At 42.1% G+C, this 14803-nt stretch overlaps 1 protein-coding gene across 1 annotated transcript in view; it reads right to left on the reverse strand.

The window, feature by feature from the left end:
• Nucleotides 1-14803, reverse strand: part of dcc (DCC netrin 1 receptor) — a 395572-nt gene that overhangs the window by 175656 nt on the left and 205113 nt on the right. Inside the window, exon 12 of the mRNA XM_045214418.1 lies at nucleotides 4576-4717. Coding sequence (XP_045070353.1) covers nucleotides 4576-4717 — 142 coding nt within the window. The remainder of the gene's footprint in view (nucleotides 1-4575; nucleotides 4718-14803) is intronic.

The following is a 14803-nucleotide window of genomic DNA, read 5'->3' on the forward strand; positions in this document are numbered from 1 at the left end:
AAACCAATCGTGTAGGATCTTTGTGAGGATTTAAGACCTACTTGAGAAAGGCAAACACATGCCACTCAGATGCAAATCAATGTGCTATCCACCCTCAGGTTTTTGGCAACAGGCACTTTTTCAGCTGGAGCTTGTTAATCAGCATCTCGATGAGCCAGTGTTTTGGATGCAGTCGTCAGCAAATCAAACTGTAACATACAATTTCCATACACAATTCACACAACAGGTTGAAGTCAAGAGGGGTTTCTTTGCCATCAATGGGTTCCCAAGTAGCCTACGAAGACGGCACCCACATCGCCATAGAAGCACCTTCCCAAAACGTGTTCAACTATGTGAAAAGAAAAGGCTCCCACTCTTTATGAGCAGGTGATAGGTTATGTGCTGCGCAAAAAAACGCTGCTGAATGTGGTGGCCAGGTGGCCAGGAACGCAAGACTACAGAAGGGAGCTGTTGAAGATGGATGGCTTATTGTTACTCATTAGAAGTAAATGTTCCAAAACTAAAACTACTTTTATTGTCCCAATGGTCCTCTCTTTGTAGCTATGTTTTTATTTTTACTGGTCAAACCACAACTGAGCGAGCCAAATAAAACAATTTGCTTGTACTCAATCTTTGAAACTAGCACCTCTATTTCAGTCTCTGAAAAAAAAAATTTTTGTTGTTGCTTTTTTCGTTTGCGCCATTGTAGGCTGTGTCATGGTACGGCGTTGTATATTCCTCAAAGGCTTTAAATGGATGATTTTGACCATACAGTTGAAGTCGGAAGTTTCCATACACTTAGGTTGGAGTCATTAAAACTCGTTTTTCAACCACTCCACAAATGTCTTGTTAACAAACTACAGTTTTGGCAAGTCGGTTAGGACATCTACTTTGTGCATGACACATGTAATTTTTACAACAATTGTTTACAGACAGATTATTTCACTTATAATTCACTGTATCACAATTCCAGTGGGTCATAAGTTTACATACACTAAGTTGACTGTGCCTTTAAACAGCTAAGAAAATTCCAGAAAATGATGTCATGGCTTTAGAAGCTTCTGATAGGCTAATTGACATCATTTGAGTCAATTGGAGGTGTACCTGTGGATGTATTTCAAAGCCTACCTTCAAACTCAGTGCCCCTTTGCTTGACATCATGGTAAAATCAAAAGAAATCAGCCAAGACCTCAGAAAAAAAATTGTAGACCACAAGTCTGGTTCATCCTTGGGAGCAATTTCCAAATGCCTGAAGGTACCACGTTCATCTGTACAAACAATAGTATGCAAGTATAAACACCATGGGACCACGCAGCCGTCATACATAAATTGTCTAGATATGTGTGGAAGAACTTGACTGGCTTGCACAGAGCCTTGACCTCAACCCCATCGAACACCTTTGGGATGAATTGGAACGCCGACTGCGAGCCAGGGCTAATCTCCCAACATCAGTGCCCGACCTCACTAATGCTCGTGGCTGAATGGAAGCAAGTCCCCGTAGCAATGTTCCAACATCTAGTGGAAAGCCTTCCCAGAAGAGTGGAGGCTGTTATAGCAGCAAAGGGGGGACCGACTCCATATTAATACCCATGATTTTGGAATGAGATGTTCGAGATATCTAGATAGCTGTCTCCTAGAGATGAACGTACTTTGGTGCGAAAAGTGCAAATCAATCCCTGAACAACATCAAAGGACCTTGTGAAGATGCTGGAGGAAACAGGTACAAAAGTATCTATATCCACAGTAAAACGAGTCCTATATCGACATAACCTGAAAGGCCGCTCAGCAAGGAAGAAGCCACTGCTCCAAAACCGCCATAAAAAAGCCAGAATATGGTTTGCAACTGCACATGGGGACAAAGATCGTACTTTTTGGAGAAATGTCCTCTTGTCTGATGAAACACAAATAGAACTGTTAGGCCATAATGACCATCGTTATGTTTGGGGGTGGCAGCATCATGCTGTGGGGGTGCTTTGCTGCAGGAGGGACTGGTGCACTTCACAAAATAGATGGCATCCTGAGGAAGGGAAATTATGTGGATATATTGAAGCAACATCTCAAGACATCAGTCAGGAAGTTGAAGCTTGGTCGCAAATGGGTCTTCCAAATGGACAATGACCCCAAGCATACTTCCAAAGTTGTGGCAAAATGACTTAAGGACAACAAAGTCTAGGTATTGGAGTGGCCATCACAAAGCCCTGACCTCAATCCTCAATTTGTGGGAAGAACTGAAAAAGCGTGTGCAAGCTAGGAGGCCTACAAACCTGACTCAGTTACACCATCTCTGTCAGGAGGAATGGGCCAAAATTCACCCAACTTATTGTGGGAAGCTTGTGGAAGGCTACCTGAAACGTTTGACCCAAGTTAAACAATTTAAAGGCAATGCTACCAAATACTAATTGAGTGTATGTAAACTTCTGACCCACTGGGAATGTGATGAAATAAATAAAAGCTGAAATAAATAATTATCTGTATTATACTGACATTTCACATTCTTAAAATAAAGTGGTGATCCTAACTGACCTAAAACAGGGAATTTTTTACTAGGATTAAATGTCAGGAATTGTGAAAAACTGAGTTTAAATGTAATTGGCTAAGGTGTATGTAAACTTCCGACTTCAACTGTTTATGGTTAATTAGGGACGTTTAGAAATGCAAATAGCCAAGGTTTTACATGAGCACTGAGGCTGAGAACAATTGGTATGTATCAACGGTTATCTCCTACCGGTGGTATGTATCAACGGTTATCTCCTACCGGTGGTATGTATCAACGGTTATCTCCTACCGGTGGTATGTATCAACGGTTATCTCCTACCGGTGGTATGTATCAACGGTTATCTCCTACCGGTGGTATGTATCAACGGTTATCTCCTACCGGTGGTATGTATCAACGGTTATCTCCTACCGGTGGTATGTATCAATGGTTATCTCCTACCGGTGGTATGTATCAACGGTTATCTCCTACCGGTGGTATGTATCAACGGTTATCTCCTACCGGTGGTATGTATCAACGGTTATCTCCTACCGGTGGTATGAATCAACGGTTATCTCCTACCGGTGGTATGTATCAACGGTTATCTCCTACCGGTGGTATGTATCAACGGTTATCTCCTACCGGTGGTATGAATCAACGGTTATCTCCCTACCGGTGGTATGTATCAACGGTTATCCCCGGTGGTATGTATCAACGGTTATCTCCTACCGGTGGTATGTATCCGGGAATGGTTATCTCCTACCGGTGGTATGTATCAACGGTTATCTCCTACCGGTGGTATGTATCAACTGGTTATCTCCTACCGGTGGTATGTATCAACGGTTATCTCCTACCGGTGGTATGAATCAACGGTTATCTCCTACCGGTGGTATGTATCAATGGTTATCCCCCGGTGGTATGTATCAACGGTTATCTCCTACCGGTGGTATGTATCAACGGTTATCTCCTACCAGTGGTATGAATCAACGGTTATCTCCTACCGGTGGTATGTATCAACGGTTATCTCCTACCAGTGGTATGTATCAACGGTTATCTCCTACCAGTGGTATGAATCAACGGTTATCTCCTACCGGTGGTATGTATCAATGGTTATCTCCTACCGGTGGTATGTATCAACGGTTATCTCCTACCAGTGGTATGAATCAACGGTTATCTCCTACCAGTGGTATGTATCAACGGTTATCTCCTACCAGTGGTATGAATCAACGGTTATCTCCTACCAGTGGTATGAATCAACGGTTATCTCCTACCAGTGGTATGTATCAACGGTTATCTCCTACCAGTGGTATGAATCAACGGTTATCTCCTACCGGTGGTATGTATCAATGGTTATCTCCTACCGGTGGTATGTATCAACGGGTTATCTCCTACCAGTGGTATGAATCAACGGTTATCTCCTACCGGTGGTATGTATCAATGGTTATCTCCTACCGGTGGTATGTATCAACGGTTATCTCCTACCAGTGGTATGAATCAACGGTTATCTCCTACCGGTGGTATGTATCAATGGTTATCTCCTACCGGTGGTATGTATCAACGGTTATCTCCTACCAGTGGTATGAATCAACGGTTATCTCCTACCGGTGTGGGTTTGAAGGTCGTAGGATTGTTTGATAAATCACACTTTTTCTATGCAGATGAACATTCCAAAATACATTCGTAAGTAGTATTTTAGAAGAGTTTCTATGCAATGTTGATAAATGAGGCCCCAGGTGTGCAAAGTCTTACCCAGAATGACCCACAGCTGTAATCGCTGCCATAGGCGATTCTAACATGTATTGACTCAAGGGTGTGAATACTTATGTAAATTAGAAATTTCAGTATTTCATTTTCAATACATTTGCAAACATTTCTAAAAACATGTTTTCACTTTGTCATTATGGGTTATTGTGTGTAGATGGGTGAGAATTGTTTTTAATTCAGGCTGTAACGCAACAAAATATGAAATAAGTCAAGGGGTATGAATACTTTCTGAAGGCACTGTGACATAAGACTCACCTGTAAACAGGTATCAGGAGAGTCACCTGTAAACAGGTATCAGGAGAGTCACCTGTAAACAGGTATCAGGAGACTCACCTGTAAACAGGTATCAGGAGACTCACCTGTGAACAGGTACCAGAAGTTGTTAGGTTCGATGGCCTCCTGGTCTCCTCGTCGGCCAGTCTTCCGGTATCGAAGCTTGTAGCCGGTGATGAATCCGTTCTGGCTGTTGGGAGGAGGGGGCTGCCAGCTCACCTTAATGCTCTGAAACAGAGAGGACACATGTGAATGTGGGAATTCAATTCAAATCAAATTTTATTTGCCACATGCGCCGAATACAGTGAAATGCTTAGTTGCAAGCCCTTAACCAACAACGCAGTTTTAAGAAAAATAAATGTGAAGTAAAAAATAGGTTGGTCGAGATAATTGAGGTAATATGTACATGTGGGTAGAGTTAACGTGACTATGCATAGATAATAAACAGAGTAGCAGCAGAGTAAAAGAGGGGGCCAAAAGACAAGGCCAAGTTGGCTGGACAAGTTTGTCAAGTTGGCTGGATGTCCTTTGGGTAGTGGACCACTGGAGTTGCTTACCAAGACGACGTTGAATGTTCCTGAGTGGCCTAGTTACAGTTTTGAATTAAATCGGCATGAAAAGCTATGGCAAGACTTGAAAATGGCTGTCTAGCAATGATCAACAACCAACTTGACTCAATCATGCATAGGCACAAGAGACAGGCTCCTAGACAGCTTCTACCCACAAGCCATAAGACTGCTAAACAGCCAGACTGCTAAATAGCCAGACTGCTACATAGCCAGACTGCTAAATAGCCAGAGTGATAAATAGCCAATTAATGGTACCCGGACTATCTGCACTGACTCTATCTTGCACTGACCCTCCGCACTCACTAGACTATTTATCCACACCATATACACACTCACGAGACTATTTATCCACACCATATACACACTCACTAGACTATTTATCCACACCATATACACACTCACTAGACTATTTATCCACACCATATACACACTCACTAGACTATTTATCCACACCATATACACACTCACTAGACTATATACGCTGAGTGTACAAAACATTAAGAACACCCCCCCCCACCACCCCCACCCCCCACCCCTTTTGCCCTCAGAACAGCCTCAATTCGTCGGAGCATGGACTCTACAAGGTGTCAAAAGCGTTGATAACGAAAGGAAACTGTTGAGGGTGAAAATCCCAACAGCGTTGCAGTTCTTAACAAAGACCGGTGCGGCAGGCACTGGAATCCTTTGTCTTGCCCATTCACCCTCTGAATGGCACACATACACAATCCATGTCTCAATTGTCTCCTGAGTGGCGCAGTGGTCTAAGGCACTGCATCGCAGTGCTAACTGTGCCACTAGATCCTGGTTCGAATCCAGGCTCTGTCGCAGCCGGCCGCGACCGGGAGACTCATGGGCGGCGCACAATTGGCCCAGCGTCGTCCAGGGTAGGGGAGGGAATGGCCGGCAGGGATGTAGCTCAGTTGATAGAGCATGGCGTTTGCAACGCCAGGGTTGTGGGTTCGATTCCCACGGGGGCAGTATAATAAAATAAACAAAAAAATTTATTCAAGTCAGGATAAGAGCGTCTGCTAAATGACTAAAATGTAAATGTCTCAAGGCTAAAAAATAATTATTTAACCTGTCTCCTCCCCTTCATGTACACTGATTGAAGTGGATTTAACAAGTGACATCAACAAGGGATCATAGCATTCACCTGGTCAGTCTATGTCATGGAAAGAACAGGTGTCCTTAATGTTTTGTACACTCAGTGTATAATCAACCTGATTTAACACAAACACAGTACCAGTCAAAAGTGAAGACATCACAACTAGGAAATAACATCATGTAGTAACCAAAAAAGTGTTAAACAAATCAAAATATATTGTATATTTGAGATTCTTCAAAGTAGCCATCCTTTGCCTTGATGACAGCTTTGCACACTCTTGGCATTCTCTCAACCAGCTTCATGAGGTAGTCACCTGGAATGCATTTCAATTAACAGGTGTGCCTTCTTAAATGTTAATTTGTGGAATTTCTTTCCTTCTTAACGCGTTTGACCCAATCAGTTGTGTTGTGACAAGGTAGGGGGGGGTATACAGAAGATAGCCCTATTTGGTAAAAGACCAAGTCCATATTATGACAAGAACAGCTCAAATAAGAAAAGAGAAACGACAGTCCATCATTACTTTAAGACATGAAGGTCAGTCAATACCTAACTTTGAAAATGTCTTCAAGTGCTGTCGCAAAAACCATCAAGCACTATGATGAAACTGGCTCTCATGTGGACCGCCACAGGAAAAGAAGACCCAGAGTTACCTCTGCTGAAGAGGATACGTTCATTAGAGTTACCAGCCTCAGAAATTGCAGCCCAAATAAATGCTTCACAGAGTTCAAGTAACAGACACATCTCAACATCAACTGTTCAGAGGGGACTGTGTGAATCAGGCCTTCATGGTCGTATTGCTGCAAAGAAACCATTACTAAAGGACACCAATAAGAAGACCAGACCTGTTTGGCCAAGAAACACGAGCAATGGACATTAGACCGGTGGACATTTGTCCTTTGGTCTGGAGTCCAAATTTGGGATTTTTGGTTCCAACCGCTGTGTCTTTGTGAGACGCGGTGTGGGTGAACGGATGATCTCTGCATGTGTTTTTTCCACCGTAAAGCATGGAGGAGGAGGTGCTATGGTGTGGGGTGCTTTGCTTTGCTGGTGACACTGTCTGTGATTTATTTAGAATTCAAGTCACACTTAACCAGCATGGCTACCACAGCATTCTGCAGCGATATGCCGTCCTATCTGGTTTGGGCTTAGTGGGACTATCATTTGTTTTTCAACAGGACAATGACCCAACACACCTCCAGGCTTTGTAAGGGCTATTTTACCAAGAAGGAGAGTGATGGAGTGCTGCATCAGATGACCTGGCCTCCACAATCCACTGACCTCAACCCAATTGAGATGGTTTGGGATGAGTCGGACGGCAGAGTGAAGGAAAAGCAGCCAACAAGTGCTCAGCATATGTGGGAACTCCTTCAACTGTTGGAAAAGCATTCCAGGTGAAGCCGGTTGAGAGAATGCCAAGAGTGTGCAAAGCTGTCATCAAGGCAAAAGGTGGCTATTTGAAGAAATCTCAAATGTAAAAAGTATTTTGATTTGTTTAACACTTTCTTGTTTACTACATGATTCCATATGTGTTATTTCATAGTTTTGATGTCTTCACTATTATTCTACAATGTAAAAAATAGTAAAAATGAAGAAAACCCCTTGAATGAGTAGGTGTGTCCAAACTGTTGACTGGTCCTGTATATACAGTGAAACAGTAGAACCCCAAGTGGCTGTGAAGTAAAAGTAGGCTAGACATACAATGTCAATACCATAACATTACAATAATGTCAATACCATAACATTATAATAATGTCAATACCATTACATTATAATTATGTCAATACCATAACATTATAATAATGTCAATACCATAACATTATAATAATGTCAATACCATAACATTATAATAATGTCAATACTATAACATTACAATAATGTCAATACCATAACATTACAATAATGTCAATACCATAACATTACAATAATGTCAATACCATAACATTACAATAATGTCAATACCATAACATTACAATAATGTCAATACCATAACATTATAATAATGTCAATACCATAACAATGTCAGTACCATAACATCAAATGCATAATGTCATAAAGAAGTGTCTTGTTCTGGCCTTATCTACCCTACTATGCAGATGGAAACGCTCCACAAATCTTTAAAGGTGTAAAATATAAATCATTTATTTTAACTGAAACAGCATAGATAAGCGAAACATATACTACGTGATCGATCTTTAAAAGTGTAAATATTCATTTTACATTTACGTCATTTTAGCAGACACTCTTATCCAGAGCGACTTACAGTTAGTGAGTGCAGACGTGTTCGTACTTTTTCGTACTAATCCCCTGTGGGAATCGAACCCACAACCTTGGTGTTGCAAGCGCCATGCGTTAAATTTTTTACATTTACGTCATTTAGCAGACGCTCTTATCCAGAGCGACTTACAGTTAGTGCATACATTATTCTTTTTATACCCCATGGGAATCGAACCCACAACCCTGGCGTTGCAAACGCCATGCTCTACCAACTGAGCTACCTCCCTGCCGGCCATTCCCTCCCCTACCCTGGACGACGCTGGGCCAATTGTGCGCCGCCCCATTGGTCTCCCGGTTGCGGCTGGCTACAGCAGAGCCTGGATTTGAACCAGGATCTCTAGTGGCACAGCTAGCACTGCGATGCAGTGCCTTAGACCACTGCGCCACTCGTTACCAACTGAGCCACACAAACCCAAAACAAGTTACAAGGTGTATTGCGAAATAGATTAGAAAACAAAAGAACGTTTTGATTATCTCTTAGAACAGCATGTTGTCAAAAAAATAACAATTAAGGATTACAGTAGCTCCATAATGGTAGTTAAGGTTCTTCTACACTAAATATACACAGTGTACAAAACATTAGGAACACCTGCTTTTTCCATGACATAGACTGACCAGTTTAATCCAGGTGAAAGCTATGATCCCTTATTGATGTCACTCGTTAAACCCACTTCAATCAGTGTTTTGTAAACTGACACTTTGACACTTTTCGATTTATAGCATATCATGAAAGGGTTTTAAAGCATAAGGGCATGTGAATGTCCTAGTTGAAAATAATAAGTAACTACCGGTAATTAAATAGAAAAGAAAAAAATCATATATATATATATATATACATTTATTAGACATTGATGTCTCTGTATCTAATTGTGCAGAATTATGGTATTTAATTTGGCCTCTTAAGACAATGAACACGTTCATTGAGTCAACATACAGGGTCCCATGCAGAACTATCTTTTAATTTGTATAACGGACCAATCGCAACGCCTCGCTCTCCTTTCTCTCTTCAGGGTTAAAGGTTATAAACAAAACAGAGAAAAAGAGATGTGATCTGCAGATGTGTCAAAGCAACTCTTCACATCTCTCCGGTCATCATGTCCTGGGTCCTACTTCTCAGCCACAGACACCTACAGTACAGTAGGTTCTGATTAGTAAAAACCTTTCCGAAACCCAAAAGCAGTCAGTTGTGAGTACGTCCCAAATGGCGTCCTACTCCCTTTATAGCGCACTACTTTTGACCAAGGCCCATAGGGAATAAGGGTGCCATTTGAGACACAGGCATTACCTAGTAGAGCCTGGTGCCTGGGAGACTAGGAAGGAACGCTATCGTATGTTTAACGTCTGTCACATTGACTCGAACATGTCATTTGACACACGGTGGCCATCTGCAGAGGAGAGGGAGCCTGTTAACATGCAAATAAGCCAATTAGAATTCACACGACACAGCTGCCAATGCGTCCAGTCCAGCCTGATCTATCTGCTGCTGCCTCGGATCATACGTCCCAAATGGCACCCTATAACCTATAAAGTGCACTACTTTTGACCAGAGCTCTATGGGAACTCTATTGGTCCTGGGCAAAAGTAGTGCACTAAATAGGTAATTGTGTGCAATTTGGGACAGCCCTTCACGACCAGCGACCGAGATTCATTTCCTGCCTGCCTGAAGCATGGGTGGAGAAGAGCTGAGCTGCCTTTCCTGGGATAGTTTAGTCAGGTCTGGGCAGATCTAACCATCGCTTTCTCAATTTGTTTTTCTTCGGCTCGATTTCTGTGTTTCTCTCCCCGCGGCTTCTCATTGGAGGAGAAGGTCAGAGGAGAGGGGAGGAACATTAGAGACGAGGAGACAGGTTGGAATGAAGGAAAGACAATTAAGAAAGAGCCGTTTCAGAGAGACTTTAAGCATGTAAAACCCCTCCCTTCACTCCCCATCCATCCAGTGATGGAACTTAAAGATTTTTGGCCCTGGCCTGCCGGGCTAGTATGCTTAAATTTCTACTAGCCCAGGTAACATTCTACTAGCCCGGGTAACATTCTACTAGCCCGGGTAACATTCTACTAGCCCAGGTATCATTCTACTAGCCCGGGTAACATTCTACTAGCCCGGGTAACATTCTACTAGCCCGGGTAACATTCTACTAGCCCGGGTAACATTCTACTAGCCCAGGTAACATTCTACTAGCCCAGGTAACATTCTACTAGCCCAGGTATCATTCTACTAGCCCGGGTAACATTCTACTAGCCCGGGTAACATTCTACTAGCCCAGGTAACATTCTACTAGCCCGGGTATCATTCTACTAGCCCAGGTAACATTCTACTAGCCCAGGTATCATTCTACTAGCCCATCTACTAGCCCGGGTAACATTCTACTAGCCCAGGTAACATTCTACTAGCCCAGGTAACATTCTACTAGCCCGGGTAACATTCTACTAGCCCGGGTAACATTCTACTAGCCCGGGTAACATTCTACTAGCCCGGGTAACATTCTACTAGCCCAGGTAACATTCTACTAGCCCGGGTAACATTCTACTAGCCCAGGTAACATTCTACTAGCCCAGGTATCATTCTACTAGCCCGGGTAACATTCTACTAGCCCGGGTAACATTCTACTAGCCCGGGTAACATTCTACTAGCCCGGGTAACATTCTACTAGCCCAGGTAACATTCTACTAGCCCAGGTAACATTCTACTAGCCCAGGTATCATTCTACTAGCCCGGGTAACATTCTACTAGCCCGGGTAACATTCTACTAGCCCAGGTAACATTCTACTAGCCCGGGTATCATTCTACTAGCCCAGGTAACATTCTACTAGCCCAGGTATCATTCTACTAGCCCGGGTAACATTCTACTAGCCCGGGTAACATTCTACTAGCCCGGGTAACATTCTACTAGCCCATCTACTAGCCCGGGTAACATTCTACTAGCCCATCTACTAGCCCGGGTAACATTCTACTAGCCCGGCCTGGTACATTTGCATCCATCCATGTTTCTACATCTTATCAGATATACAGACAGGCACAGAGGCAACCCCAGAGGCAGCCCCAATCCTCTCTCAGATCAGGCTGAGCGTGTTCAATATTCATCTTGTGTCACCCTCATGGATACAGAGGAATCTATTAACATTTACTGGCACCTGTTCCCCCGTTCAGACCATCATCTTAATTGATTACAACAGGCTTGATTGCTGTAAAGGGAGGTTCGTTGGAGCTGTGTGTGTGTCTGTTTGTGAGTGTGTGTGTGTGTGTGTGTGTGTGTGTGCTTGTGTGTGTGTGTGTGTGTGTGTGTGTGTGTGTGTGTGTGTGTGTGTGTGTGTGTGTGTGTGTGTCTGCTTGTGTGTGTGTGTGTCTCCAGCTCTGGAAGCCTCTGGAGGTTGAAATGGTGGCATGGTGGTGATTAAGAGAGAGGCACACATACGCACATACACACCCACACACACATACACACACACACACACAAACACACACACACACACGCACACACACACAGATTGAATGACAAGCAGTAAGTGTAATTTGGCCATATTGTAGCGGCACTAATTGTTCCACCAAGGAACAGGGGGAAATCTGCCCGGATACAAGGGGGACAGGAAGACTGTAGCAGGCAAATAAGCCATTTGATTCACCCACAGTGAATGAATAGCCATTTACACATGCATATTATATTATACTCTGTGTATGACACAACACATTAATTATAGGAAGCTAAAATGGGTAATGAGATAACATGGCGTAGTCGGCTGAATGTATATCATTACATAGAACATTATACATCACTATACATTTAATTTTATCATGGATGAGTCAGTGCAACTGGAAAGTGTTTGGGACAATAATTCCCTCACTGCACCAACAACAACAATGACTAGCTGGTAGTCATCTTAGCCCATAGACAGTAATGGAGAAGAAGTAGCTGGTAGCCATTTTAGCCCATAGACAGTCATGAAGAATAACTAGCTGGTAGCCATCTTTGCCCATAGACAGTAATGGAGAAGAAGTAGCTGGTAGCCATTTTAGCCCATAGACAGTCATGAAGAATAACTAGCTGGTAGCCATCTTTGCCCATAGACAGTAATGGAGAAGAAGTAGCTGGTAGCCATTTTAGCCCATAGACAGTCATGAAGAATAACTAGCTGGTAGCCATCTTTGCCCATAGACAGTAATGGAGAAGAAGTAGCTGGTAGCCATTTTAGCCCATAGACAGTCATGAAGAATAACTAGCTGGTAGCCATCTTTGCCCATAGACAGTAATGGAGAAGAAGTAGCTGGTAGCCATCTTTGCCCATAGACAGTAATGGAGAGAATTCACCTAATGTTGATGGTACTAGATAGGAGGAGAACATCGACGTCTATAGGCCTACATTATGTTCTATAGGCCTACATTATGTTCTATAGGCCTACATGATGTTATATAGGCCTACATTATGTTCTATAGGCCTACATTATGTTCTATAGGCCTACATTATGTTCTATAGGCCTACATGATGTTATATAGGCCTACATTATGTTCTATAGGCCTACATTACGTTCTATAGGCCTACATTATGTTCTATAGGCCTACATTATGTTATATAGGCCTACATTATGTTCTATAGGCCTACATTACGTTCTATTGGCCTACATTACGTTCTATAGGCCTACATTACGTTCTATAGGCCTACATTACGTTCTATAGGCCTACATTATGTTCTATAGGCCTACATTACGTTCTATAGGCCTACATTATGTTCTATAGGCCTACATTATGTTCTATAGGCCTACATTACGTTCTATAGGCCTACATTATGTTCTATAGGCCTACATTATGTTCTATTGGCCTACATTATGTTCTATAGGCCTACATTATGTTATATAGGCCTACATTATGTTCTATAGGCCTACATTATGTTCTATAGGCCTACATTATGTTATATAGGCCTACATTATGTTCTATAGGCCTACATTACGTTCTATTGGCCTACATTACGTTCTATAGGCCTACATTACGTTCTATAGGCCTACATTATGTTCTATAGGCCTACATTATGTTATATAGGCCTACATTATGTTCTATAGGCCTACATTACGTTCTATTGGCCTACATTACGTTCTATAGGCCTACATTACGTTCTATAGGCCTACATTACGTTCTATAGGCCTACATTATGTTCTATAGGCCTACATTACGTGCTATAGGCCTACATTATGTTCTATAGGCCTACATTATGTTCTATTGGCCTACATTATGTTATATAGGCCTACATTATGTTCTATAGGCCTACATTATATTCTATAGGCCTACATTACGTTCTGTAGGCCTACATTATGTTCCATAGGCCTACATTATGTTCCATAGGCCTACATTACGTTCTGTAGGCCTACATTATGTTCTATAGGCCTACATTATGTTCCATAGGCCTACATTATGTTCTATAGGCCTACATTATGTTCCATAGGCCTACATTATGTTCTATAGGCCTACATTATGTTCCATAGGCCTACATTATGTTCTATAGGCCTACATTATGTTCTATTGGCCTACATTATATTCTATAGGCCTACATTATGTTCTATAGGCCTACATTATGTTCTATAGGCCTACATTATGTTCTATAGGCCTACATTATGTTCTATTGGCCTACATTATATTCTATAGGCCTACATTATGTTCTATTGGCCTACATTATGTTCTATAGGCCTACATTATATTCTATTGGCCTACATTATGTTCTATAGGCCTACATTATATTCTATAGGCCTACATTATGTTATATAGGCCTACATTATGTTATATAGGCCTACATTATGTTCTATAGGCCTACATTATGTTCTATAGGCCTACATTATGTTCTATAGGCCTACACATGATGCACTTGTCAATGTCTATAGGGAAAAACAATCAACATATTACACCCTGTATGTGTATTTGATATCTCTATGTCTGTATATAAGTGAGGCAGGCACTAGGTAGGAATGTCTGATTTTGCCTTTATATCACAAACCAAAAAGGGACAATTGGTGTCAACACTGGGCTGGATTCAATCAAACTGGCCTTCACTGTTTATTAAGTAAATGTGATTAATCAATTACTTAATGTTCAGATGGAAACAAGTGTCAAACTAAAATAATCTTCCTGCGAAGGGAGATGATTGGTTGGTAGATTAAGCCAATGCCTTTGCACCGGGAGTTTCTCCCGGCTCTCTGTACTGGCTAACTAAGTTTTGACACGTTGGTCCACCAGACTATTCGCGAATTTGGGCGGAAGTGTCTGGGAATGAAATTATTTGACAACTGGAAAAGAGAAAGGCCCTGTGATGTAAATATTGCAATGCAGAGTGAGACCTGCGTGTGTGTGGATTGTATCCACTCTTTATTTATCTGTAATGTGCAGG

This window comes from Coregonus clupeaformis, unplaced genomic scaffold (genome assembly GCF_020615455.1).
Source record: "Coregonus clupeaformis isolate EN_2021a unplaced genomic scaffold, ASM2061545v1 scaf0254, whole genome shotgun sequence".
NCBI classification, from domain to species: Eukaryota; Metazoa; Chordata; class Actinopteri; order Salmoniformes; family Salmonidae; genus Coregonus; species Coregonus clupeaformis.